The sequence below is a fragment of the Protomyctophum bolini genome (genome assembly GCF_963924005.1).
Source record: "Protomyctophum bolini genome assembly, chromosome: 16".
NCBI lineage: Eukaryota > Metazoa > Chordata > Actinopteri > Myctophiformes > Myctophidae > Protomyctophum > Protomyctophum bolini.
The window spans coordinates 22389634-22417344 of record NC_137877.1 but is presented as its reverse complement, the minus strand read 5'-3'; the positions used below and the strand labels follow the sequence as shown (position 1 = coordinate 22417344).

Here is a 27711-nt window from a genome sequence, read left to right as displayed (position 1 = left end):
TTAGTTATCCTTGTGTAATTGTACATTCTATACTGCAATAAAAATAAAAAAATGGGCCAAGCTGTAATGAGCAGTCTGTGGAACTGCTTCTATTCTCCCATATGACGAAACCCATGCACCTCGTAGTCCACATCCAGGGAGTCTCCCTCTCCCTTGGTGCGGAAGTGCTGCGTGTGAGAGTCCACAGTGAGGTTGACCTGCTTGTTGAAGCGCTCCACCAGGACAGAGTGCCAGTGCTGGTCATCTAGAAGACTGCCCAGTGTGACGGCCACACGACCACTGCTGAACCTCAGCCTGGTGTCATCTGCAAAACAACAACAATCCTGTAACCACTCTGAACAACCTCCGCTGATCTTTGAGTGAACCCTTAGATAGATACCGGTAGATAAAATGATAGAATGATGGATAGATACAGAGAGGAAGAGACAGAGAGTTATGTTCCAGTGGTGATTGGAAAAGCCACACACCCACCCACACACGCGCGTGCACGCACACACGCACACACACACACACACACACACACACACACACACACACACACACACACACACACACACACACACACACACACACACACACACACACACACAGCTACTGTAAATCGTGCAGGACCTCTCCCATGACGCCGATCGCTTAAAACGGGCCCATCAATCCATCCTTTCATCCCCCTGAGAGCAGTTAAGTGTGACCCCCCCTCCCTCCCCTCCCATCCTCTCACCCATACACTGTAAAAACATATGAAGGGACCAACGCCAACCCCTCCCATCTATCACCCATACACTGTAAAAACATATGAAGGGACCAACCCCAACCCCTCCCACCTATCACCCATACACTGTAAAAACATATGAAGGGACCAACGCCAACCCCTCCCATCCTCTCACCCATACGGTTTCTACATAATCTGTTGACTCTGACCCAGGTTGAGGTAAAGAACAGTTAACTCTCACCCAGGTTGAGGTAAAGAACAGTTAACTCTCACCCAGGTTGAGGTAAAGAACAGTTAACTCTCACCCAGGTTGAGGTAAAGAACAGTTAACTCTCACCCAGGTTGAGGTAAAGAACAGTTAACTCTCACCCAGGTTGAGGTAAAGAACAGTTAACTCTCACCCAGGTTGAGGTAGAGCGCCAGCTTGGCGCGGTGCAGCTCCAGGGTGATGTAATCCCCCCTCTGCCCCTCCCCGTGCAGCAGCACCCCCTCGGCCTGGCGGCTCTTGAAGCGCAGAGAGATCACGTCCTTCACCGTGGACATGGACTTCTGGTTGAACCGGTACAGCAGAGAGCTCCGGCCGTCAAAGTCTGCCACGTCGGACTCTTGAGAAGAACACAGAAGAAACACATAGAATAAAACACACGTCGTTGGCTCTGGTGACTGATATTGTCCTTATGAGTGACATTAACATTAACATTTCAATAAAATAAAAATACTTAACCAAGCAACTCCAAAACAGTCTGAGATGCTCACAAAAGCCTGAGTAAAGTTAAAATGACCCCAGCACAGCAATCAGTTGAAGAAATCACAGATTGAGCTTTTGCTTTCATGGAATATTCAAGACCATTATAGGGTTTCATGGGAGATGCTTCTTAACATAATGTTCTGCCAATTCAAGTACTCTTTAATCTTAAAGTAATATAGTGTGTGTGTTGCGAACTGAAAATAGCCGTTCTACAAGCTCAAAAGAGGGACCGACACGCACACCCGCACGTACGCACAACACACACACACACACACACACACACACACACACACACACACACACACACACACACACACACACACACACACACACACACACACACACACACACACACACACACACACACACACACACACACACACACACACACACACACACACACACACACACACACACACACACACACACACACACACACACACACACACACACACACACACACACACACACACACACACACACACACACACACACCCTCGTATACAGTAGAGCCGAGCCGTAAAGAGATGCTCTAGCAGATTAGATTGTAGTGTTAGTTAACTGTGAAGCTATGTACTAGCTTTTCAAATGAGTCTATTAGGGAGATTGTTCCTCCATTATGCTCATTGCAAGTAGCAAGTGAAAATGAAAACAAAACGGTGATTATCTCTGCATTCTCTGTCGTCTGCATGGTGTGCATTCATGTTGTGTTCCAGGTATACATATAGGCCTGTTGCAATTAATACATAATTGCCCAAGCGCAATTATTTGAGATAATCACAATTATTTTGCAGAATCTTTACAATCATAATAATTGATTACATGTTGAAAAATTGAAAAAATAATAAATAAAACTGTGTACTCACAATGTGTCACAAACTATTTCCACTATTTTAATTGAAATTAACTGTACCCCCACACGGTACAGTTGCACCGCTCACTTCACACAGGTGTGATTTTGTATACAAAGAAATACAAATGTATTTTTTTATATTACTGTATGTTGCAATGTTCAGTGCCAAAAACACAATCAAATCACTAATCGCAACTATTTGTGCGACAATCGTCAAGGAACATGCCGTGATTGTGACAGGCCTAGAAATATGAGCTTATTCCTCTCAGTGGGCTGGCTGTAGGTCACTGTCGAGTGTCTCTTAAACGCCTTCACTGTGTACTGTATGTAAATCTATACGTGTACAATCTCCCGCAAAATGACATGTCTGTTTTCAGCATTACAGTACACTGTCATTATGAACACGAATAAATGAATAAATAATGGGATATGAAAGGCAATTAACTGCTGGTAGATGTAACACAAGATTCACTACGATACACTTCCTTGTCATTTACAAGTCAATTTCATTTAAGGTATCATGGCTTCAGGGTTCAGCGCATGACCGCCACAGACAGTTAAAATCTTCAGCATTGATTTATTCATTTGTAAGTCAGAGAGTGTATACAGTCTGTGACTCTCTGAGGCAAATTGACAATGCGGATTTTACTACACCGTTGTACAGCGGTGCTGTATGCAAAACTATATGTAGATGTTTTGGGTTAAAGCTAACGCCACAGAACTGGTATAGGGGAAAACGCCATGACAGAAATGGAGAGAATCCCCAACACGCACAGGTATTTTGCCTGTAGCCTCAATTGATTCCCTGTGTCCTGTACATGGTTGAGACCAGTTATTAGTTTTTAGTTTTTTTCCCCCCAGCTTTACCTAGATATAATTCTGCTCCAGAGACACTCATGCATAGATTCATGAATTTATGGATTGCCGGTCTGTAATGCGATACTATGAGAGCTGAATAGCAATGCTTTCTGTCTGTCTCTGTGTGCGTCCATCTCTCTCTCTTTCTCTCTCATATCTCTCCCCTGTTCCTCTCCTTGCTATCCGTCTTTGTTTCTCTCTCTCCGTCTGTCTGCCTCTTGAACTGTATTCCTCCCTCCCTTTTGTCTCGCTCTGCTGCTTGCGTGATTCATCGCTCGAATGTCTCTAATCATCAAGGATTAATCAAAAGAGTTTGAGAAATGACGTCTTCCTTTGAAATCTTACGACTCCATTTTCATGTTCTTTTCCTCATTCTTATATCAAGGTTCCAACAATATGCTGTTCAGGGCTGCACTTTAACAGCATTCGCTCGTCTCATCCCTCCCACATGCATAATACAAGAGACTCACGCAGTGAATCGGTCGGCGGTTATGAAACTGCTCGCTCAGGGATAATTAGAACTGTCTTTCTTAATTTGGTAATTCACAGGCTCATCAGTTAGTGACTTAGCGTTGCTTTGTGATTGTGTGACAGAGGCGTGGAAGGTGACTCCCCGCCCAGTGACTTCCTTCCTACGTTTTGTCACTGTCGGGTGAAAACGTTGTGTGTCTCTTTAGCCACGGACATGTCCCCCCATCTGAAAATGTCTTATGCCTGCAGGGACCACGCCGGGAGATCTGTGTTAAACAATGTTACATTATTCAAGATTTTTCAAAAGTTGTTCAAAGATAGCACATGTACAAGATTGCAGCGTGGCACAAAGTGACACACTCTGAGCTTGTAGATCTGCTATTTTTGATCAGTAGATAATGGATAACTGCTATTTTTGATCAGTAGATAATGGATAAAGTGGTTAAAATGATGCTGTATACACATTTTCTGGTGACCCGTCTCAAGGACCCCTGGATTCAATAGTTATTATTTTGTCACAAGCTCTTTCCATTTGCCAAATACCCACAGGCACACAACATAGTTACTTTCAAAAAGTTTTCATTTCAATAGCAAGGAATTGCTGATCTATGCAAGTCCACAACGTGGGTCTGTCACCTCCCCGCAACGTGTTGTGAGCGTCTTGGTTTGCTGTGTTTGTTATACTTTAGTGTGACATTGTAATATTGTGAAGAAAACACAATTAGTTGATATATGGAGTCAGCATCAATTTATGTTTAGGGGGATCATGGCTCGAGCCGAGCTGGCTCCTCCACTGGCTCGTAGGACGTGTTACGGTCTGGCTCCATTAATGTTACTGTGTCACTGTCAATGCTAGCCAGCCACCGCGCCTGCTCAGCGCTTTTCCTCGTATCTCACAAAATGCCAGACACTTTTACAGCTCATTGTTGCCCCCTGTGCAGCTATATTTAATTTTTTATATTTTTTATCAGCGGGGTAGGAACTGCAGAAAGATGAGTCAACAAAGAAACACAGGACCAATATGTAAAAGAGCACATTCTGTGTGTTGTTGGGATTATAATGAAGCATTATGTCACTGCTTCTCAGCATCATTTGTTAATTCTTATAGTTGTAGTACAGCAATTCCAAACCTATGGGAGGACATTGCAACTGCTCCCCCAACCAAGCGGCAAAACACTATGCTTTTAATGCTAAGTGATATTATTAATAGATGTAAAAAGGAAAGATGTTATTTTTTGTCAAAACCTTCAGAACCTTTTGTCAAAATGTTCATTGTTATACCGATAAATAGGAGAAAAGTATTGACAATAACGAAGGTAATTTAGTTACAGAATTCCCAATTTCTCAGCTCAAAATACACAATGTAACTATTTACTGTACACAAAATAGTTGTATTCAACGCTATAACACACAGCTTTTTATCCCAGTGTTCAGCTCAGCTGTGCCTTATGCATGCTAGCAGCATAAATAACCCGGAAAACCATATCCATAATAAAATAATAACCTGATTACCTCTGTACAAGGCTGGCTCTAGAATCAAAATGTCAGGATGCGTGCAAAAACAACATTAACGCAGCACTTTTCCTAGTGCAGCGTTAATGTTGAAATATGAGTGAATATTTTGAGATCCCATGGTTGTACTGAGAAGAGGACACATATTTCAAGATCCCCCTTATTTGTAAATTGCCGTTGTGGATGTTATCATAATTCAACATGTCTGATAATTCCTTTGATGACCTTATCTAAAATCTGTTATGTTCAGTTTGGAAATTATGCTAATCCATTTTGGCACTTGCACCGACACACATGCAAACACGCAAACACACACACACACACACACACACACATCACTCTAAATTGGGAAAGTTTTTGCCTTGTTTCCCACAACTGCCCCCCCCCCCACCCCCCCCTGCAATACTTAAATCGCCAGAATTCCCACAATCGTTAGATTATATAGACATACTAAACCTTCAAATGTTTGCCCAGCCGTGCTTCCTCCTATATCGTAAAGCGAGAGGATTAATGGCTTTGGAGAAATCAAGGTCAGAGAGGGACTCGACCAGAAAACTCATGTTGGTTTGATGTGATGTTTGGTGTCATCATGCTTGCTACAGTACCTCTCTCTCTCTCTCTCTCTGCCTATCTCTTTCTCTCCCTCTTCTTGCAAAACTGTTCTAAAAGCAGTAGAACTGCTTTATCTTCCTCTAAAGCTTAGCTGCATTATATAACTTTCCTCTTCCACTCCGGATTTGAACCAGGTTTTCACATGTTCTATTTTTTCCCCATTGAGCTAATAGACTAAATAGAGCATGCCTTCTTGCCCAGGAAATTAACTGAATCTTTGACCATCAGGTCAAAATGTGTCAATAGAAGAGCAGGGAGACAAATACATGCAACCACCCCCAATTGTATAAATTATATTGTATTAACATCTGGACATGATGTTTGACTCTGACCTCCTTACAGAGGTCAAGCGACATGGGTTGTACAATCAGCTGAGAAACAAACTACTACATGAAGTGATTAGAGCAGTGCTTTTCCAACTTGTTCATGGCAATTTAACACATTTCTGAAAACATTTTGTGTTTATTTCTGTATAAGTATATCATACTATAATTCTAACAATGTCTTAGTGTCTGTATAATTCTAACAATGTCTGAGTGTCTGTGTGTCAGAAACACCGCCGTAGCTCCTCATTGCCTGCACCAATCGCTCCCACTTTTCACACAGGCATTGACCATATGAATATGGAGGGCGTAACGAAGCCCTTTTTTTTATTTGACACATTAATGATTATGAATTAATTTATTAGTGAATTAAAAACGCACCGGGCGCAGTACCCCCATGGCCACAAGGGGGGGCAAATATCTCACAACGGGTAAGGGCTAGTAATATATAATATAATTATTTTTAAAGAAACAGAAACTCTAAGAAACGTTACGACTTCTCTTCTCAGGTTTGAGAGTTTCTGGATTGATTTTTCAGATTTGTACTGATGACTTGGCCAGCTAGGCCAGACTCCTTACGTACACTTTAGATTATGATGTGCAGGTCCCCTATGAGTCTGAACACAGCCTGAGATCCAGACTCCTTACGTACACTTTAGAATATGATGTGCAGGTCCCCTATGAGTCTGAACACAGCCTGAGATCCAGACTCCTTACGTACACTTTAGAATATGATGTGCAGGTCCCCTATGAGTCTGAACACAGCCTGAGATCCAGACTCCTTACGTACACTTTAGAATATGATGTGCAGGTCCCCTATGAGTCTGAACACAGCCTGAGATCCAGACTCCTTACGTACACTTTATAATATGACGTGCAGGTCCCCTATGAGTCTGAACACAGCCTGAGATCCGCGGTTATGTCCTCACATTCCCTGCCTGAGGATCCAAGACCAGCTCTTCTTACAGTAAATCACTTCTGAAAATGATCTTTATATATCAAGTCTTTCTCATCGTGTTTGTTTGTTTCGTCTTCTCATTGCCTCTCTTTTCTCCGCACTAATCTCTGTTCATCTTATTTCTTTATACATTCAATTTTTTTATTTGTATTTTTATTATTTTTCATCATATTCATGTCATGCTGCTGGAAAAAAAAAGTGTAACCTTGTTTCGAAAACCGCAATACAAAATAGTACCCCCCAAGGAACAAAACTCCTACTCCATTGTTCTCAGTGGCTTGACCAATCAATCTGAATGTGTGACTAGGTAAGGAAGTCAATAGTTCAATTCTCCCACATTTAAGCTGATCTACCCCTGAGCTGCTCACTACCCCTGAGCTGCTCTCAGGGGTAGTGTGGCAGAATGTTCGAACCCGGGCTCAGTTAGGCAAAACATTGAACCCCTAATAATTTCTCCCGATTTTCAGGTTGGTGCCTTGCATGGTTTCCTCCGGCATTGGTGTGTGAATGGGTGAATGTTAAATGCACAATCCATGTAAAGCGCCTTGGATAAAGGCGCTATATATAAATGCACCATTTACCATTTATTTACCTTTTACAAGCTCACATCACTTTGTGCCGCTCTGCGAGCTTGTTTTACATCTGCTATTAGTAACACAAATCTTCTCTTCTGGGGGTCCATGTGACACAAAGCATTTTCAGATGGTGGGTCCGCGGCCAAATACATATCATGTTGGGGGTCCTTGACATGAAAAAACGTTTTGAGAATGCATTTGCATAAACTCAGCCTCCAGGTCTTATATAATGGCTTAAGTGGATAATTAAAACATGCAGGTATGAATGACTCACTGTAGGAGCATCCGTACACCTCCACTCTGAGGCTCATAATGAAAACATGCAGGTATGAATGACTCACTGTAGGAGCATCCGTACACCTCCACTCTGAGGCTCATAATTAAAACATGCAGGTATGAATGACTCACTGTAGGAGCATCCGTACACCTCCACTCTGAGGCCCATAATGAAAACATGCAGGTATGAATGACTCACTGTAGGAGCATCCGTACACCTCCACTCTGAGGCCCAGCCAGCCGCTGGGGTTCCAGTCCAGGGGAACGAAGCGCAGGAAGCGCGTCCTCACCGAGGGGCTCAGTCTGTTCTGGACCACGCCCTCCGAATTCATGTTCCCCACAAACTTCTGCACACAGAGACAGTGGTGGATAAAGTACTTAAACATTATACTTAAGTAAATGTACCCTGTACTCTGTAAGTGAAAGTCCCGAAATTCAACATTCACTGTACTTTCGTAAAAGTACAAACGTATTGTCTTAAAAGGCCTGGGTCATGGCTCAGTGGTCCAGGCACCTTGGCTGGCAATCCAGTCTGGCAGTGTGCCGCGGGTTTGACTCCCGACCCGAAGGCCTTTACTGCATTCACCCCATCTCTCTCCCCATTTCCTGTCAGCCTACTGTCTGTCCTTCCATAAAAAAATATATATAAAAAAATAAGTATCGTCATAAAAATGTAATTAAAGTACCGAAGGTAGAACGTACTCGCTATTCAGAATGTCCCATTTCATGTTTTCAAATGTATAAAAGTAAAGTTACTTTACCCCCCCACTGGTAAGATAGAGACAGACAATGATGAGAGAGCGATGACAGAAAGAGACAAGCCGTAATCGTCCATTTTATGACAAAAGCCACCCAGAGGAGGGAACAGATAAGTGCATTTACAGAACAATTATCAAGATTAACTGCATTGACCTTAAATCTATAGAAAAGGGATGACTTTATTCTTTTTTTTTAATAGAAAATGTCTTTCTGCAAAGTGGTGTGCCTGGGACCCATAAGCGACTACAGCCACTGTAGTGCCTAAATCCTTTGAATGGTATGGTGGCGGAAAACGACTTAGTGCTGACAAGGCAAACCCAAGGGCACCGTCCTTTTCACTCTCCTTCAACATGCTATTTAATGAAAAGAGATAAAAATCGCTGTACGGCGTGGCAGGGCAAATATGAGGATATCCGGCGGAACGGTCGGCCGTGTGCGTGTGTGGGGGGGGGGGGGAGTGGGGGGGCGGGAGAAATGACCACTGTGACATGTAGCAAGGAGGGGGAAAATAAACGAGGAGTCTCACATTCTGTCTTCTGCCTGCATGGGAGATACAAATGAAAAACCCCTTGGTGAAATTCTGAGATGTCATTATTCTTTTGTCATTATTGTTTCCCATTCACCCGCCCTGGTACTGCATCAACTGTCTGCACCGTGAAAAAGAGAGAGAGATAGAGAGCGAGAGAGAGAGGGGACAGGACAGGACAGGACAGGACAGGACAGGACAGGACAGGACAGGACAGGACAGGACAGGACAGGACAGGACAGGACAGGAGAAAAACAGACACAAACACAAATAGAAAGGGTGGGAAGTGATCAAATATAAAGATGAAGATAGAAAGAGAGATAGAGTGAGTGAGATAGACAGAGAGATAGAAGATAGCGAAGACAGACAGACAGACAGACAGACAGACAGACAGACAGACAGACAGACAGACAGACAGACAGACAGACAGACAGACAGACAGACAGACAGAGGAGGGATAGAAGAGAGAAGGTGAGGGGGTAAATACAGACAGAGAGAGAAGTAAGCCAGAGGGAGACAAAGAGGGAGTGAAAGTGCAAATGAGAGAGAGAGAGAGAGAGAGAGAGAGAGAGAGAGAGAGAGAGCATGGGACATGCAGAAAGAGAAAGTGTCAGAGACAAATATAAAGAGAGAGGAATGTAGGAGTCTGGGCCAAACAACCACCACATGACTGATCACCTGGAGTCCTCGTAATGGATTTGAGGCAGGTGACGAAGCCAAATCGATAATGGCGAGCATTAGGAAAGTTACGGAAAGATGGATCGTTGACAACAGAGCTCCGGGCTTTCCGTGACTGTGCGCACGCACTCACGGGTTTGTAGTCAAGCTGCCGTGACACCGGCAAGCGACCAAGTAGTAAACAATAACCCATGTGGATTAAACACAAGCTTTTAGCCAAAGTTAATATATTCACAATATGAAAATGCACCTGTGACTTAAACAAGGTCCACACTTCGGAAGCATGTTAAACAGGCAACTTTGCTCTGCGGCATTAGGTGAGTAGTTCATTGTATACTTCTCATGCTGGCTCACGCTGCTAGAATCATCATCAACAACAGCTGCCCAAAAGAACATGAACAGGTAGGCTACAGTACTGTTACTATCACTACCTGCAATAATGTGATGATATTAAATTGACGATCACTTAGCCTGCTTATATCATGCCCTTAAATAGTGCTTGTACTTGGAATTGTTTGGTCATTCTTATAAACATTTCAGTTTTTTAGTTTAAAGTGGGCCCGCCGTGCACTGTGGTCATGCGCGTGTACAGATAGACACGAGGTGGTAGTGGTACTAGAGCAGTGGTTCCCAAACTTTGACCTGAATTAGGCTACGGTCCCACATTTCTATCTCTCGGACCCCAATGTATATTCTAAAATCAAAGTTTAACTCTCTGAGTTACAGAGTTACAGGGTCCATGTGGTTCCTAACTATCATTTAGCTGGGGAGGGACCATAGGGGACCGGGGAACCATAGGGACTTTGCTCCTGTGACTTAAACGTACACCGTTTTGAAATGTGTTAAACTCTTTGGACCTCTGCAGCACCTCATACTGTAGCTCTGATGTTTTGGCTGGACCCGCTGCAGGTCCCAGGTGGTCAAACGATGGAAAATGTAGGCAAACATGGAGGAAACGGTCCAGGCTCCTATAAGCTCCCGATCGTGAGAAACTTTGCTGTATGTCAATCCTCATCTCTCTCTGTCTGTTTTCTGTCTGTCTCCACTTAACTCTATCAATATTATAAAGGCAAAAAGCCCAAAAATATAATGTACACTTGTACAGTACTTGAGTAAATGTACTTGTACTTTACAGCCCTGACACGCAGTGCACACACGCGTGCACATACAAAAAATATGCCTCAGAGGAGCCCCGAGAGCAGCAAGATGTGTCTCCTTTGTAGATAATGAAGAAGACAGGACTACAAGGTAACTATTAGGGCTGTTACTGTGATTTATGCCAGTCCGTCCCTATTTTGAGCAATTTAAGTGGAGCCTGGTGACTGAGTCTTAGCGGAAATGCAAGCTAAGCACTTAGGCGCCGGCATGTTAACTCATGTCTGTGGGAGAGAGAGAGGGAGAGAGGCATTAATAATTTCGCTGGGGGTTTAACGCATCCCCCGTTTTCCATGGCGTGCGTATATTATTACAGCTGCTGCTCGGGAAGGGAAAATAGCATCTTAGGCAAATGGAAGTATACGGATGAGCACGATGGATGCTCTCATCAAAAACATGGATTACATATTCATGTTTTCAATCAGCCCAGGACTTATACATTTATTCAATTCATCGCCTTCATTTGGGGATCTGGCTAATGAAAAAAAATCCTATTGTTCTTGTCTTTGTGCGTTTAACCCTGGCCCGTCTCGCTTGGGGCTTGGGCCAACAGCTGACAAAAAATAAATGCTATACACACTTCACTGTCAACGCGCGTTTCTTATTATTCAAATGGATTCAATTAATTTCACATTCAAATGCAAAAAAAAAACTATAATCTGCGGCCCGCCCCACGCATGAAAATGAAAGTGTTTGGGGGAGCGGAGTCAGCATAAGAGCCATGTTGATGCCAGTCATTTTAGAATAGTCTGGCTGTCTAGTTAATGTGATCTAGTGTCTAATGCATGGACACTGGCTATGAGGCTAGAGTGTCGCTCGTCTCAGCCTCAGCCCCAATGCATCCCCAGCACTTCATTAAGCTGACTTAGCAACAGCTCCGACACAAAATCTATGTGCGTCATTCATTATGCCTCAAGTGCAACACACCCCTCAGGATGGGTTCACCGGTCCCTACTTGGAATACTGTGATGAGGACCAGGTGTTGCCAGATTTCGTGAGAGAAGTAAGAAACCAAATGCCATGCATGTCTATGAAAACAAGCCCTAAAGAAGCGACTATAGGCCACATGAGCACTAGAAAATCTGCTATTTTCTGAAAGATTTTGAAACAATAATAATAATAATCTGCCTATATCCAGTCTTCTGTACTGGTCATATAAGGAGCATGTCTTGAGTGTACAGGGTTTAATGAGGTCAGATCAACATATGGAATGTCAGATCAGTCAGCTCCATACATGGAGATCTAAGGGTACATTCTGCCGGGAGTGGCTGAACTAATATCTTTGGGGCAGGCCCGTCTAGAGTTTGAATGGACAGGTGGGCCTGTTGAGAAGTCTAGTGAAGCATAATTTAATAATAAATATTCATAATTACACATACTTCTCGTGTTCAACCATATAATGTTTATTTCAATTGACTACTAGTTTCCGCCAGCTGCCGGGCGCGGCTGCACTAATAACGTTGGGGCAGGCACATCTAGAGTTTGAAATTTGAATGGACAGGTATAAGTCAAAAGGGAGACATCGAAGAGGAAGGATGGATGGAAGGATCAACATATGGAATGTCAGAACAGGTTCTGAAATATATCCATATATGGAGATCTAAAGGTTTGAGGTCAGATGTAGAGTTGCTGGCCAATAGTGATGACATCAGGGATCTCCATTTATGGGCTTAACTGCGACAGCAGGTCGCATTTATCCTCAGGGTCTCCACATCTCCATCCCTGATGATGTCACATGATGTCATGAGACCTGGGCACCATGGTGCCCGACACACTGATGGTGCCCGACACACTGACGGGAAATTCTCGATTCCATATTAACTGCAACGTTCGGTCGCAATAAACAGACATGGCAACACTGAGGAGGACACGCTCATCCTCCCATGACGTTTCCCTTTCCACCATTGGAAAGAAAAACAAAACTAAAAGGCACCCACGCGACAATACATCCTCCCAATTACGACACCAGGCGTGCAGCAGGGTCCTCTCGGAAAAAAAAGCAAAACCCCCGGAGGAGAACCGCAGATCTACAAGCTCACAAAGCATTGCGGGATCAAACGTGTCATGGGCTTGTAGCTCTGATGTCCTCTGCAGCGCAAAGCATCAATTACAGGCTTCACTCCCGGTGGAGCGGAGCGCGGGGCTTGAGGTTAGTCATTGTTCACGTAAACAGTCCCTCCTATAACCCCCACAGCGCCTTCATTATTTTTATTCCTGTATCGACTCGGCTTCCTGTTCATTAAGGACTCTTTACTCTCCTTCCACTGCGCTGGTGGAGGTCCCTGGTGTCACTCACTGTATGCGCCATTCATTGTGCAATCACACCCAGTCAAGTATTTGTTCTATACCCATACATGTACGGTTTCTTGTTTTTGTATGTATGTATGTCACAAAAAGTCCTGTGTGAAACCAGAAATGTTTCAATGCAATGACCCATCCGTATTTGCAAATATAACTGCAAATACACCAGATGTCATTATAATTGACATCTGGTGAACAGCATAGAGGTTTTTCTATTGGAAGTTGGCTGTGCTTTTGAGTCAAGTTTAGAGGAAGCTTTCCTTACTAAACAAGTAAAATATCAACCATTAGTACAGGCCATTATACAACTGGGCTATACGTGTCAGCGCATTGTTTTTATATTTGGCACAATTGGCAGCATGGGCCATGTCTACAGGCTAGTGGTCAGAGGCTTGAGGATTATGGGGTTGCCCAAGTGTAAAGCAAAGCAGCTTGCAACATACTGTTCAATCTCCTCCATTATAGGCAGTCGGTCTATTTGGAGGAGAAGGTGCTTTTTGTACCCATGATTTACTTTCGGTGTTGGTAATATGACAGACTGAAGTGACCAATGTTGGCTGTGAATAAGTTCATGTGTTGCCTATATTCTGCACATGTAGAGCTTGTTTGGACTCAAGCACTGAGACACATGATGTTTCGAGTGCGTGGGATATCAGAAGCAACTGAAAATATTTGTGCCCTTGATAATGTATTTTATAAATGTGGACTCAAATAAAGAAATTGAAATATGTATTGTATGTATGTATGTATGTGCTATTGAAGTACCCTTACATGTACAGTATATGTATCTACGTCTGTCTGTCTGTCAGAGTGTGTGTGTGTGTGTGTGTGTGTGTGTGTGTGTGTGTGTGTGTGTGTGTGTGTGTGTGCGTGCATGTAATATTGAAGAGAAAGTCATTAATCCATAGGGGCCTCCGTAGTGTGTGTGTTCATGAATGGCGTCCATTTGTGAGTGGCCGGCGGGCCAGCGGGTCTCACAGCCAAGTACATTACAGGGGGCATGGCTGCTGTGTGAACACACGGGCGCTTATGATCTATTTTATTTTATATCTATGGACTCAAAGGCTCATTGACCATCTCATTAACCAAGGGAGAACATACTGCAGCGACGGCAGAGCTGGCCCTATATTGAGCTGTATGACCTCAGCAGCACTGAATGAAAAAATGGAAAATAATAAAATCCAATTACCCTTCCTGTACTAATCCCAAAGGACCACTAAATCATGGCTACACACAGTCGGTGACTGGAATCAAGTATAGACGTCTCAAAGGCACTCGGGAGGCGTATGTGCCCACCACGACAGAGTCTGTGTTTGGGGGAGGGTGATATTAGTCACTGCACGTAATCATATTGGCTGGGGGGGCGGCACCAAATATTACTTTTTTGGGGTGCCATTATGGTAAATGGTGCATTTATATAGCACCTTTATCCAAGGCGCTTTACATAGATTGTGCATTACATTCACCCATTCACACACACATGCATACACCTGCACGCAAGGTACCAACCTGCACATCGGGAGCAATTAGGGGTTCAGTGTCTTGCTCAAGGACACTTGAGCCAGTACTGAACAACAAACGTTCAACATTATGCCCACTATTTTTAAGGGGCGCTAGCCCTTTCTATAAACAGCTTTTGTCCCCACACGTCTCAAAATTTGCCATTGACAATTAAAGGGAATTCAGGTCAAATATCCACTAAATCTTGTCCCCACACGTCTAAATATTTCCCTTGACACTATTGACATTGAAGGGAAAGTGTACGTCATATGTAAACGAGCAAATCAGCTAACCAATCACAGGCAACAGGCATTCTGATTGGCCAGTATGAGATTATTCATAATGATGAATGATGATAAGAGATAATTCAGCTAAATATGACGTAAATTAAACATCAACACATTAGATGCCATTGACATTGAAGGGAACACACTAACAAACTAACAAAAATGGATGTACGATGACAAGAGCGTCCCTCATTTCACACGGGTGTGATTTTGGGCATACATTCAGCAAACATGGTATATCTACAAGCTCACAATGCGTCACAACACTTTTGTGCCATGCAGTACTGAACATGGTTTACAAAATAGCACCCATATTCTGGGCCGAATATCCGTCGAAAACAGCCGACCTACAGTACAAGCTCGCAATGTGGGGCAATGCATCGCGTTGTGAGCTTGTATCTCTAGCTATTTTCAGCGACGATACTTAGTTGATGTACTGTAGATGGGGGGAAAAAAGGAGAGGGGACTTCGTATAGTATAGAGCCCTGGCGAAGTGTGCATCGTTAAACTTCTATAGGATCTCACCACTTGAAATCCATATTCTGGGAGGAACTAAAAATACTAGGATAGAAGCTATTTCTCCCGCTGAGTCACGGTCGGCAGACTCGGCAGCACCTTTGACAACTTGAGAAGATATGGAAATGCAATTTATTTTAGCGCAACATCGCAGCCCACGCTTCTATTCTGGCAACTATATGCAATTAGTTCAGTGAAATCAGCCCCGTATAGACAAAACGATTATAAGCAACCACTCGAGGTAATTTTGTATCCTCATTACAATTCCCACGTGCATTTATGTACATTATTATGTCTAACAAATTGCAGTACCTGCTGAGCTCCTAACGAGTGCTAGCATGAATGTTGGAACAGTATTAGGAAAAGGGTGGGGCGGGGGTGGTGGGGGGGGGGGATTCAATTCACTCATAGAATAACATCGCTGTTGGTTGGAAACCGTCGTCCAAAACCGTTACTTTTCAGGAAATGCAAAAATGTTAATAATAAAAAAAATAAAAATCCAGCGCAGCGATAGTTCATTGAGACACGGAAGGCAGAAGGTTTAATAAATCTCTCTTCATTCTCTATCAGTAATTCAAATTCATTCTGTTCCTTTAAATCAGCTGTCTCTCTCCATGTCAACTGCCCTCACTCTCATTCGCTGCCAACTAACTCACTCACGCCCACATTCAATCAGGTGTTCTTTATAAGCAGTCATTACCCTGTCCTCAGTCTTCATGCTAGCTGACTGTCTCTGTTGTTCAGATGTCAGAGTTCAAATTTCCTCCACCTCAGTAATTCAGTTTAACTTTTTTTTACGCTTGTTGCGCCCCTCTTCAACCTGTGTTGGAGGAGACCTGTGTTGATCCAAGCAACAACGCCTGCGTTCCTCGCTTCACGTTTGCAAGGCCCTAAATGCAGAATAAATAATGGACCTTGATATGAAAAGTGTTGAGAACCACAGAAGTAGGGTATTAAATTACTAAAGAACATAAGCAATTGCAAAGTGGAGATAGCCCATAAGGTTTCTGCCCGACAGCGACACTTTAGAAACAGAATACAGAATGTGTCTTTCTTCACACACAAGACTGTTTCTGCAACAGGGATATAGCAATCAGCACCCCTAGACCCTTTGCCAGGAAGTGTTTTAACTTGTTCATTGAGCCTTGCCTAGAAGCTAATAGCCAATTTGTTTTACTCCAGGCGTGGATTGAAGATTGCACGTTTCAGAAAAGTACTAAGACATTTTAGACATAAGACCTCTATATTTTCACAGGGAGACTGAGCTACCTTAAAAGCCTCGGGGCAAAAACGTCTTCCCTTCTAGCTCCAGACTCCGAAAGAGAATTTTTCCTCCCCGGGATCCAAACTTACAAAATAAATAATTAATTAAGCACTTGAGCCTTGAAGTTGAGCACTTGAGCCTGCAATACAAGGCAATATTGTGTACAATACAATAGATCTATAAGCTCACGATGTAAAACATTGTAAGCTTAGATCTGCTAAATTCCTATTTGAGTTTTCTAGTAATGGATTTTGTTTTTATTATATTGTTATTATTATTATTATTATTATGTTTTCTTTTTCTTTTCGGGGGTAGGTTCTGAAGTTTCAGATTTTTTTCTTTTTATCTTTTGAAATAATAATAATGGAAAGGAAATCGATATTTACTTGCGACTTACAACCCAAAAAATGGGTCCCAACCCGTTGTTTTGTTAAAGCTGCTCTGCTCTCAAACCAATATATCTCTTAAACACCTCCACGTCTTTTATCAAACGGAGCAAAACACGTCCAGACATATAGGCCAGGGTTCAGGTAACTGCGCTTCACACAATATATTACATAAAATAAAGTCCAGATTTCATCAGCTCAAAGCTCAGCCCCTCAGCCGCAGATGCACAAGTCATTTTTATCAGCTCTCCTTTTTCCTTGGTTTTTCACTAATTAGGTTATTAACAGCTTGTAGTCAGTCACTGGCGCTGTTCCTGTTGTTTCACACCTCTCGCGCAATCCCCATCGTGCCCTTACAGCTCAGACTAGTTAGTCAGACTCCCACAGACAAAGAAGGAGATTTGCACATTCAAATTATTACGATATCCAGTAATAATACCGTAGGTGTGAATCTGGGGGAGAGACCACAAAAGTACGTGGTTAGAGAAAGAGAACTAGAAAAAGTACTCCTCGGAGCACAGGTCTCCACCAGGTCAGGTAGGTTATTGTGGCCTCCTGGTGCCGCTATAACAGGCCAATGTAAAAACGGTGGAATTTATTCCTCGGACTAGAATGTACGTTCAAAATTCCATGGAAATTGCACTCTGCGTTCATGATTTGAGGCATCTTGTTCAAAATGGGCCAATCCTGCAAACTTTGAAAGCCAATGTTAGCCAATTATTATGGAATAATAGCAGACAGATCCAGTGTGTGTGTGTGTGTGTGTGTGTGTGTGTGTGTGTGTGTGTGTGTGTGAAGCGACTTGTCCTGTTGTAGCACCACCATGAGGCTGATTTGAAATCTGTCAAGTGGCATTTCTTCCTCGCCTAGTGGGAATATGCGTACACAGTCAGTGTCACCGCAATCGGACGCTGCATTGAGGAGTTGTGGTGATTTGTCCAAAACGGGTACAAAGCGGGCTACTCCTGAAAAGTTTAGAAGCCAATCATAGCCAATCAGGAGGGATTATGATAAATCAAACAAACCCGTCTTCATTACACGACTATGGAGAGCATGTGTACCGATTTGCGTGAAATTTGAATAAAATCTGAAGCAGTAATATTAGAAAATGTGTTTTACATATGTCCGCTTCCTGGTGGCGCTATAAGAGCAGATGTGAAAAATTCCAGGCAAAGGTTTTTCATTGGCCTCTAGGGAGTGTGCATACAAAGTTTTACACAGATCCGTGCAGTTAGAGGTAAAAATACTAATCGGCCAGTTATTGCGCCACCATGAGGGCTGAGGCTGAGTTGAAAATGTTCAAGTGGCATTTCTTCCTCGGCCTAGTGGGAATGTGCGTGCACACTTTCACGTAAATCACACGATGTGTTCATGATTTGCGGCATTTTGTTTGAAACTGAGCACTCCTGAGAACTTGGAAGCCAATCTTAGCCAATCTGGATGGAGTCTGAAAAAGCTGAAAGACCTGTTTCGTTGAATCTCTCTAGTCTAGAGACTGTTATCACATAAAAAATGAAGAATGTGTCCTGCTTTAGAGTTGCGACAGTAAATCAAAATGATCAATTTTACTATACAGAAAATAAGCAATCCTAATTTAACCAAACAAATGAATAATCAATCTATTCTATGCAAAATGTAATTATAGGCGAAATGTTTTAAGTAAATTATTTTGCATGAACACTGTGTATAAAATAAGCATAAAATGACGCACAAGCGGTTATTCAATATAAATAATAATAATGATTTTAAACAACGCTACTGGATTACTTGATTGACAGTCTATTGATCCCACGGGGGGAATGCAGTCGCCAGAGGCAGCAGAGCAGTTCAGATACAGTTACAGTGCAAAAACACACAAACACACACACACACACACACACACACACACACACACACACACACACACCGCCATCGATAATGAATAATAGTATATGAAAGTGTGCACAGTGTCCTCTAAAATAGCCTGCACTAAGCAGGACAAAGGCCTCAGGCCTACCATTGCCATTTGGTAAAGAGAGCCTACTGTCAGCTGTCCAGCAGTCCAAATATTATTAAATAAAATGTCAGAATGGTAGACCTGAGGTCTGAGGCCTACCATACCAGGCCCCAGGCCTCAGGCCTGAGGCCTACCATTGCGTGGCACATCTATGCACGAAATGTCTATGTTCACAGGCTTCTGTGTGCGGCCTAGAGGAGCATCTGAGCATGTGCAGCACTACAAGTCTTACACCATGCGTTTGGGAAACCCAGCCAATAACCATTTCAGACAGTGTTCTTACAGTATTGTACTGGTATAGAATAATGGCTAAGAATAGACTCATAGAAGAAGAAAATAATCCAGAGTTGTACTCTAGTGTTGGGTGTGTAATTGTGTATCAATATATTCAAGAAAGAATATGTCTATATGCAGTATTTATAACAAGTATATGTTCTTGTGCATGCTTACACTTCATGCAGCCATGGCAGTGCACAGCAGTGATACATCTCAACATTTTCAATTTATTTGTCTTGAGGGTTGAAAGGATTTAGCAGGGAGAGCTTGCAGTCCATTGCAGCTTGTTCTCTCATTAGCCCCTCAGACCAGGTACAGGCAGTGAGCCGCTTACCTTTGAACTGCACTTGTTAAAATGCCAGACGGACGTCAATTAATATCTCCCAAAAGGCAGAGGTTAAAGGCGCGGTTAGCCACCTTTGGAGTGAGTTTCATTAAGCGCTGTGTCTCTAATTAGCTGCCACTCATCAGACGCTCGCCGTCTTTAAATCCAAGTCCGTAAAGAGATATCCGCAGGTCACGTAACATCACAGGCAGGGCGTCTGACGGGCCACGACTCAGACTGAGGTGTCTGTGTGTCTGCAAGCAGTGCTGGAAGAACTACTCAGTGAAACCTTCCTGTTCTACACTGGATTTCAACCCCGGTCTCCCATGGGCAAGTTGGGAAAACTGCTGAAATCTACCACTGAGCTAACAGAGCCTTCCTGCTGGCTCAAGATGAGGAATATATTATTTACCTTCAGGTCAGAATCTGTGTCAAACCAGAAGCAGGATTGTGTCAAAGGTCGTGTCTAACGTCGACACAGGATCGAAATGTCTCAGTAGCAGAGTAGCTAGGATTGACGACCAAATACAACCACCTACTCCACCATACCGATTGGACAAAATATAAGCCTGTCTGTCTGTCTGTGTACAGCAATAACAGCTGCAACTGATTGCAACGCAAAGCAACTGATTACACTAATTTAAGAGGGAGAGAGATTTGGCAATATTTTCAACACTAGGCTATGAATTTAATTTATGACATTTATTTTAAGTACTTATTTAAATTCCTTGTCGTATCCCCGTATGTCTCTTTCACTATCTTGCTCTCTCACCTGCTCTTACACCCTCTCTCTCTCTCTCTCTCTCTCTCTCTCTCTCTCTCTCTCATGAACTGTACACAAAGGGTAAGAGCCCTCGGCCATGTTCAGCACGACCTAGAGTTTACCTTGAATACAAACAGGCCTCTCCACCAAGGCTGCAATACTATACAGTACCTTAATTTCCTTCTCCTATCCTTTGGGAATCGGGGGAGAAGCAGATAACGGAAATTGCGGAAATCAATGTGACTGCAAAAAAACAAACTAATCAAATACAGTACTTGTAGGACCGTTCAAAATGATTCTCGGAGAGAAAAGAGGCTTTACAATTATGTGATCATACTAATGTAATTGTAATACTAGTGTATAGACTACTGTATATTGGGTTGGTATCAATTTATAGTTATTGAGGTCGTTGGAATCTAGGTTCAGTCACTCCCAAGATTATTATCCTTCAATGTTATTGTTCTGGGACACATTATTGTATGTGTTTGATTTTGTCCTATCTTATTCTTATCACAGTTCATTGTACTGTAAATAATGCATTGTCAAAGATCTGTGGAGGAGAGTAAATAATGCAAAAGAGCGATTGTGGAGTGGTGGACACGCCGTTCAACCTCAAATCTGCATGTACTTTTAATTAAAAAGAAACCCGCTGAAGGAAACAGAGCTACACAAGTCGCAAGACTAGCAAAACAGACCAGACTTGAATATGAGGATTAAGCCGGCAACACTGCCTTGTACCAATTTTAACCTCGAATGCTTCTACATTAGAGATTGTTGTTGTTTTTCCACTTATTTAAACATTCCGGTAACAATAGGTTGATGTAACTGTGTGTGATAAAGAATGAATGGCACGTGACAAAATAGTGTGTGCTATGTTTTGAGACGTTAAATTGACCCAGTCATGTGCTCGTTGTGTGAAATAACTAGGTTGTACAGAATGATGTGCCATTGCTCTCTGGTGGAAAGCTTGTACTGTAGTAGGTCCAAAACTTTATTTTCAGGAAATGGAAAACGATAACACTTACTTCAATGGATGTAGTTATTTAGTCAAAAGCTCTTGTTAATGCTTTTACATTGGTTAAATATGTATTAAACCCACAGACATACACATCCACTTAAAATCTCCAAACTGATAGAGCTCTCTCCCTTGCAGCTATCTTTTGCTACACTCTTAAGCATATTCACGAAGAAACCTAAAAACATCTTCAGAGCTACTGTACATCAGCACATCAGACAGCAGGCCAGACTATGGGAGAGACTAATTGCCTAAATGATATTCCATAGCCTATAGTACAATACGTTGTTGGCTTGAAAATCTATTATTTTCGGGCAAGCGACACCAACAATTATTGATGGGTTGATGGGATTCTTTCAGTGGGGAACTGTATCTCTAAATAGTAAATACAAAGTATTGGCCAGCGACAAAAAGAAAATTAACCAGGTGCTAAAAGTAATAAAGAAAAGTAGGCTGCTGCTTCAAAGATCAGTGGAAATGGAATACTAAATACAAGGCGGCAATCCGAGCACTCAAAAAGTTATAAATGAAAAATGAGGAGAGGGTGGATAAAATAGATGGCTTGGCTTATTTTAACTTTTATAAATAAAGTTTTATTTTATCCACCCTCTCCTAATTTTTTACTTTTTGAGTGCTCGGATTGCCGCCTTGTCTTTGATAAAATCTCACACCATGTATGTATAGAACAATGTAACCAAAGTTCTCACATGTCATATACAGTAACCTAGTGCTAGTTGTAGCACACTACATTTAGCCAATAAGCCTACGGTAGCCCGAATTTCCCCAAACAATGATATGTTAGTTACAGTATGCATTGTAGCCTACATAATATAATGATAATTGAATACTTAAAATGTCCTTTGGATATTCTATAATGTTTAAATAGAATCATAGAACTAACCATCTGACAGTTGAAAACACATCAAATCAAGACATCATCCATGTTGAGAGAGACTCACCCCTACTCCGTCCTCCTGCCGGTGTTGTTTCCAGGCCCGACCCGTATCGCTGTAGAGCAGCAGGAAGCTACTGACCCAGTCCGAGCTGTCGTAGCGCCCCTGTGTGGCCACAGCCGTCACCTCCACCCTGTCCCCGAGGTCCAGCTGCAGCCAGGGCTGAGTGTCTGTGACCAGGGGAGACCAGCCGCCCGCTCCTAGAGAAAGGAGAGCGAGAGAGGGAGAGAGGGAGAGAGAGAGAGAGAGAGAGAAAGAGAGAAAGAGAAACAGATAAGAGAGAAAGAGATCCTTTTTAGCATTCAGTCGATGAACGGTGTATTGTTGTGGTTTATGCACAGCCTTGCTCTAGCTATGGGAGGGGTAGGAGATGATGAACTCCTGCATTGACGCCTGCACTGGGAATAGTCTGTGATATTCTGCTCTGTTTGTATATAGAGGAAAGTGCACTGGCTGAGGTGAAGGAGAAGGATGCGGGTGAGTGCGTCTGTGTGTATGGTGGGGGAGGGTGGCGGGATTTTTTTGTGTGTGGAATGTCTAACTATCATTTGGCAAAAACAAAAGTCAGGTATGTGAAGAACAACCTCCCCCTCCCCCACCACTACCACCACCACCAAAAAGCAAACAAAACAAAACAAAACAGTCCGTCAGTGCAGCAACTCAAGATGCACTGGCCATATTTCTTCTGCTACCGGTATTATGCATGCCGGGTGTAACACACAGCCCTCAACAACGGGCGAGGGGTGCACTGCACTGTATGCAATGTGACGGCACTATGTACAATTAGTTGTAGACAAAATTGTTCGAAAAGGAGTAGGGAGTAAAATACTTATATAACCCTACCCCTTTATTACTAGTATTTCAGCGTCATCGCTTGACGTCAGTACATACCAACATACGATAATTTTATGAATGCCATTTTGAGAATTATTTTTTCCACCCTATAAGCCTAGAGCCAGAAATAGCCGATCTACGGTGAGCTTGTAGATCAGCTATTTTCGGTGCATATTACCGGCACACAACTCAAATCCAACACCAATACCTAAACCTGACCTCTAAATGCCAAATTCTATAAAACCAACGTTTCCCTTGTACGGAGACTGTGGACCAGGGAAATGATACTCATCATCACAATAGGCATGTTTCCATAAAGCCGTGTTTTTTTTTTTCTTTTTTCTCTTGCGAATAAAATCCTGAATGGAAACACCTCAAAATGTCTTATTTTTTTCCCGCAAAAACACTTTTGCGCTTGCAGGGGGTGGACTTTTGGGCTATTTCGAAAAAGTTAAATGCGCAAATGGGGTATGGAAACACTTGCGCAAAAGTTTTTTAAATTAGAAAGCATTGAATATATCGTGTTTGAACAGTTGGAAAATAAAATAAAAAAACAGTCACACAACTGTTTTGCAGCTGCAATTAATCAATCGATTTATAAACGTCCGTTAAACTGTTAGCTGAGAGAGCACGCACAAAGTGCATCAATCAATGGTGTGAATTGCGTGATCGTGGCATAAATAGGCATAAATGTTCATTATTTCATGAACTTATTTTATATCTCCCATGAGTCGCATTATATCAGTGGATGGAAACGGCCGACAATGCACTTTTCTTTTTTCGACTTAATGAACATACGCTTCCGATTTTCGCAAACAAAGGCTTAATGGAAAAGCACCTAGTGTCTATTTCCCAAATTCTACTACTCTTGTGGGGACATTTTGGTCCTCACAATATTAGTAATACAGGTACAGTAGACACACGCACACACACACCCACACACGCACACACACACACACACACACACACACACACATGCAGCTATCAAGCAGAAGAAACAGGTCAGCTCTGGCAGAAAGGTTCATCACTCAGTTAGCTGTGGAGTGCACGGGGGAAACAACACCATGGGAGCAAGATGAGAGCAGAATATCAAACCTGGAGTCTCAGTCACAGAGAGGGGGATTGTACCATTTGCTACAAGCGTTATGTTATGGCCATGGCTAAAAATAATGTGAGGTCATTCCGGACTGTTTTCTTTGTCTCATGTTAGACTAATGTTTACCTTTTTCCCCGCCATCACCTTTTCGTCTTCAGGCATGTGTGTCTATTAGGGCTGGCCGATCGAATGACTTCAAATCAATGTTACCATTATTTCCAACTTTTGCCTCGATTACTATTAGTGAGAATGATTATTGAAAATAGGTAGATCCACAAGCTGAAAACGCGCTGCATCCTGACGAGTTCTAACAACTACTTCTAATACAGGGTCAAGTGACAAGTCAAGCCAATTAATTATCACATCATGGAGGAATCTGGCTATTATATCATTACTCCTGTCTGGCCTGCCTGAGAAACATCCAACACTGGCCACTCACCATCCTGGCCTTCAATCAGCAAGCCGGTTGGAGACGACATAGAGGCGCCCCACACACACGTTGGCTGGATATAATAGCTCAGAACCTTAAAGCATGTAACGTGACTCTGGCCAAAGCTCAACGCCTTGCCCATGGCGACAGAACCCAGATGGAGAGACCTGGTGGCGATGGTTGGCTCTATACGCGCCCTGAAGTGCAAGAGGACCAAGTACCGGTAACTCGGTAAGTAAGTAAGCATACTACAGTACTTACCATCTCTCCTGTTGAGTTTGGCGTAGTAAGGAGCATTGCGGACAGAGGATTGAGAGGAGCTCTGGAAGGAGGTTTGTGGCAGCGCAGGTACAAGAGGACCATTGCAGTCTGTATAAAAAGAAAACATCTAAATGTGAGTATTCAGAGTGCAGAAGGACGCAAGAGCATGAGGGACTCCATCAAACATGTATTTAACTTTTTATAAAAGCACATTTAAACAACATACACAAAGCAGGCTGCTGGGCCAAAAGTGGTGTAGTTATAGAAAATTAATATATAACTAACAGACAGGCAGGCAGACAGATTATTACGCTAACTCATTACAGTTGTTAATGCGATCTGTACGTGTGAGTGCCCCCCGCGTGTCATGCCAACCCAGAGACTGATGCGAAATACATTCCTCCTATAGACGCTGATGGATGGGGTTGCACCGGGTGTCAAACATGCACTCGTTGGGCCGGAGAAAACAAATGATAGAAAAATGCACCCTTCAAGTCTGTGGAATGCTTTCCCTGAAAATACATCTTTGCCTAAAAGTGCTGCGCTGAACCGCGCCACAGAGTTTTAAAGCAGGTATTGTGAAAATAGCTGGTGGTGCTCCCTCACTTATCCACATCACAAATCTCTGCAACAGTCCATTAACTCAGGCAGTGACCCTTAAAAGGAGGACAGAAGGACCTGCAGTTCCTTCTGTGTGTGTGTGTGTGTGTGTGTGTGTGTGTGTGTGTGTGTGTGTGTGTGTGTGTGTGTGTGTGTGTGTGTGTGTGTGTGTGTGTGCATGCGTGCCTGTGTGCACAAGTGTGTATTTATATCGTCGCTGTCGGGCGGAAACCTTTTATATCCAAAACTATTATGGAAATTGACAAAACACATGCAGTTCAAATGGTTCAAACGTTATTTAGTCACTCACAAGCACTTGTTAATACTTTTCATTGGTTCAATAATTATGTAAAAAAACACAAACACACTTTCCCTTTCAGGTTCATTGCCTTTCCAATATAGCAAAAAATATTTTTTGTTACACTGTAGTTAGTATATTATAAAGTAGGGCAAAGAAAAACTTTACGAGTTGAAATATGGAGATTACAAGGTTAACTATATGTGTCTGCGTGCCTGCCTGCGTGCATGCACATCTGTACGTCACTGCAAGTGTGTGTTTTTTATAATCCAGTCGTGTGAGATTAGAGTAGTTCCAGCATGCAGGAGGAGATTACCAGGCCAGTGATGTAAACCTGCCAGTCTCATCTGGCACTGATTCAGCCCTGCCTGTCTATACATTAGGAGGTACATTAAAGAGCACTAGGCACTCAACCCTGCAGTAAATTGAGTCAAGTGTAGATACTCCTGGTCAAATGTTACTCAAATACAACTAAAGTGAAAGCTGCTCTCTCAAATGTGTACATGAAGATGTACTTGTACTAGTTGACATGGCCCGCTTGTTTTTAAAAATGTGCTCTTATATTCAAAAGTCTAACTCAACTACTATTGCTGTACTGAAATGACTGAAATTACATTCAAATACATTTCAAAGATTGAAAGAAGAATGAAATATGCAGATATGCAAGCATCCAATGCAAAAAAAACTCAAATAAAGCACAGATAGCCTACTGAAAACATGTGCAGTAGTCAAGTAAATCATGTACTTCATTACTGTCCACCACCATGCGAAGCACTGAGCAGTGAGTTTGAGTGTTTGAGTGCATCCTCGCCTGACTTCCACCAGTGTGCACAACAACTCTCCCCAGCTGACTGGGCTGCGGTGAACAGAGGAGCCTCTCTGAAGCATGTGCTTCTCGGGTGCATAATGAAACCTGGCACTGGCTTGATTACAATTATCCCACTACCCTGTCCATCAGTGTGCAACTCCATTCCTCTCAGTGCAAGAGGGCATTTTTGACTTGGACGGAATCCACTCCCAAAGTCCGAGTTATTCTGGGCACATCTGCAGTGAAGATTGGCCGTTCATCTACTAAACAGCAGACGAGGCTGGAAGATGACAGTGTAAGCTTGTTTACTGTACTGTGCACGGGTCTTTAAGGGCCTCCCTCCGAATTTCAGGCTGACCCGATTCGACTACTCTCAGATCGTTTGCCAGGAGCTTTTTTTCTAATGCAGATTTGAAGTGTGACTAAAATGGATCAAGCTGTTTTTTTCAAAGGTCCAAATTATGGCTAAGCGGCAGCGCAGTCACAGATGTTCATCACTGGGAGAATAAAAGGCAGACACTGGCATGCTTACTTATCAGTGAATTATGTACTGTACCGCATAACTTTTAGCTATTGCTATTAAACAAGCATAACACATCTGTCGTATTTGCCATACAATCCAACCAGAGTTTTTTTAGTATTCCCCCAACGACTTCTTCACTCGTTCCTTAACTTCCATTTCTGCTTTTATCCATGCATCTCTCATATCTTGCACAAACAGTGGGCTCACTTAAGATCTTACACTTTCTTGGATGAGACTCTACGCCTTTGATTGGTACAGCCAGCTCC

General features: G+C 42.7%; 1 protein-coding gene across 1 annotated transcript in view; it reads right to left on the bottom strand.

Annotated features, from left to right (window-relative positions):
• The window catches only part of LOC308330866 (contactin-associated protein-like 5), a gene marked incomplete at both ends in the record, with an annotated part of 85057 nt that overhangs the window by 46423 nt on the left and 10923 nt on the right, over positions 1 to 27711 (bottom strand). The window contains 5 exons of the mRNA XM_080785940.1: positions 120 to 304; positions 1111 to 1314; positions 8095 to 8242; positions 22602 to 22795; positions 25217 to 25324. Coding sequence (XP_080642066.1) covers positions 120 to 304; positions 1111 to 1314; positions 8095 to 8242; positions 22602 to 22795; positions 25217 to 25324 — 839 coding nt within the window. The remainder of the gene's footprint in view (positions 1 to 119; positions 305 to 1110; positions 1315 to 8094; positions 8243 to 22601; positions 22796 to 25216; positions 25325 to 27711) is intronic.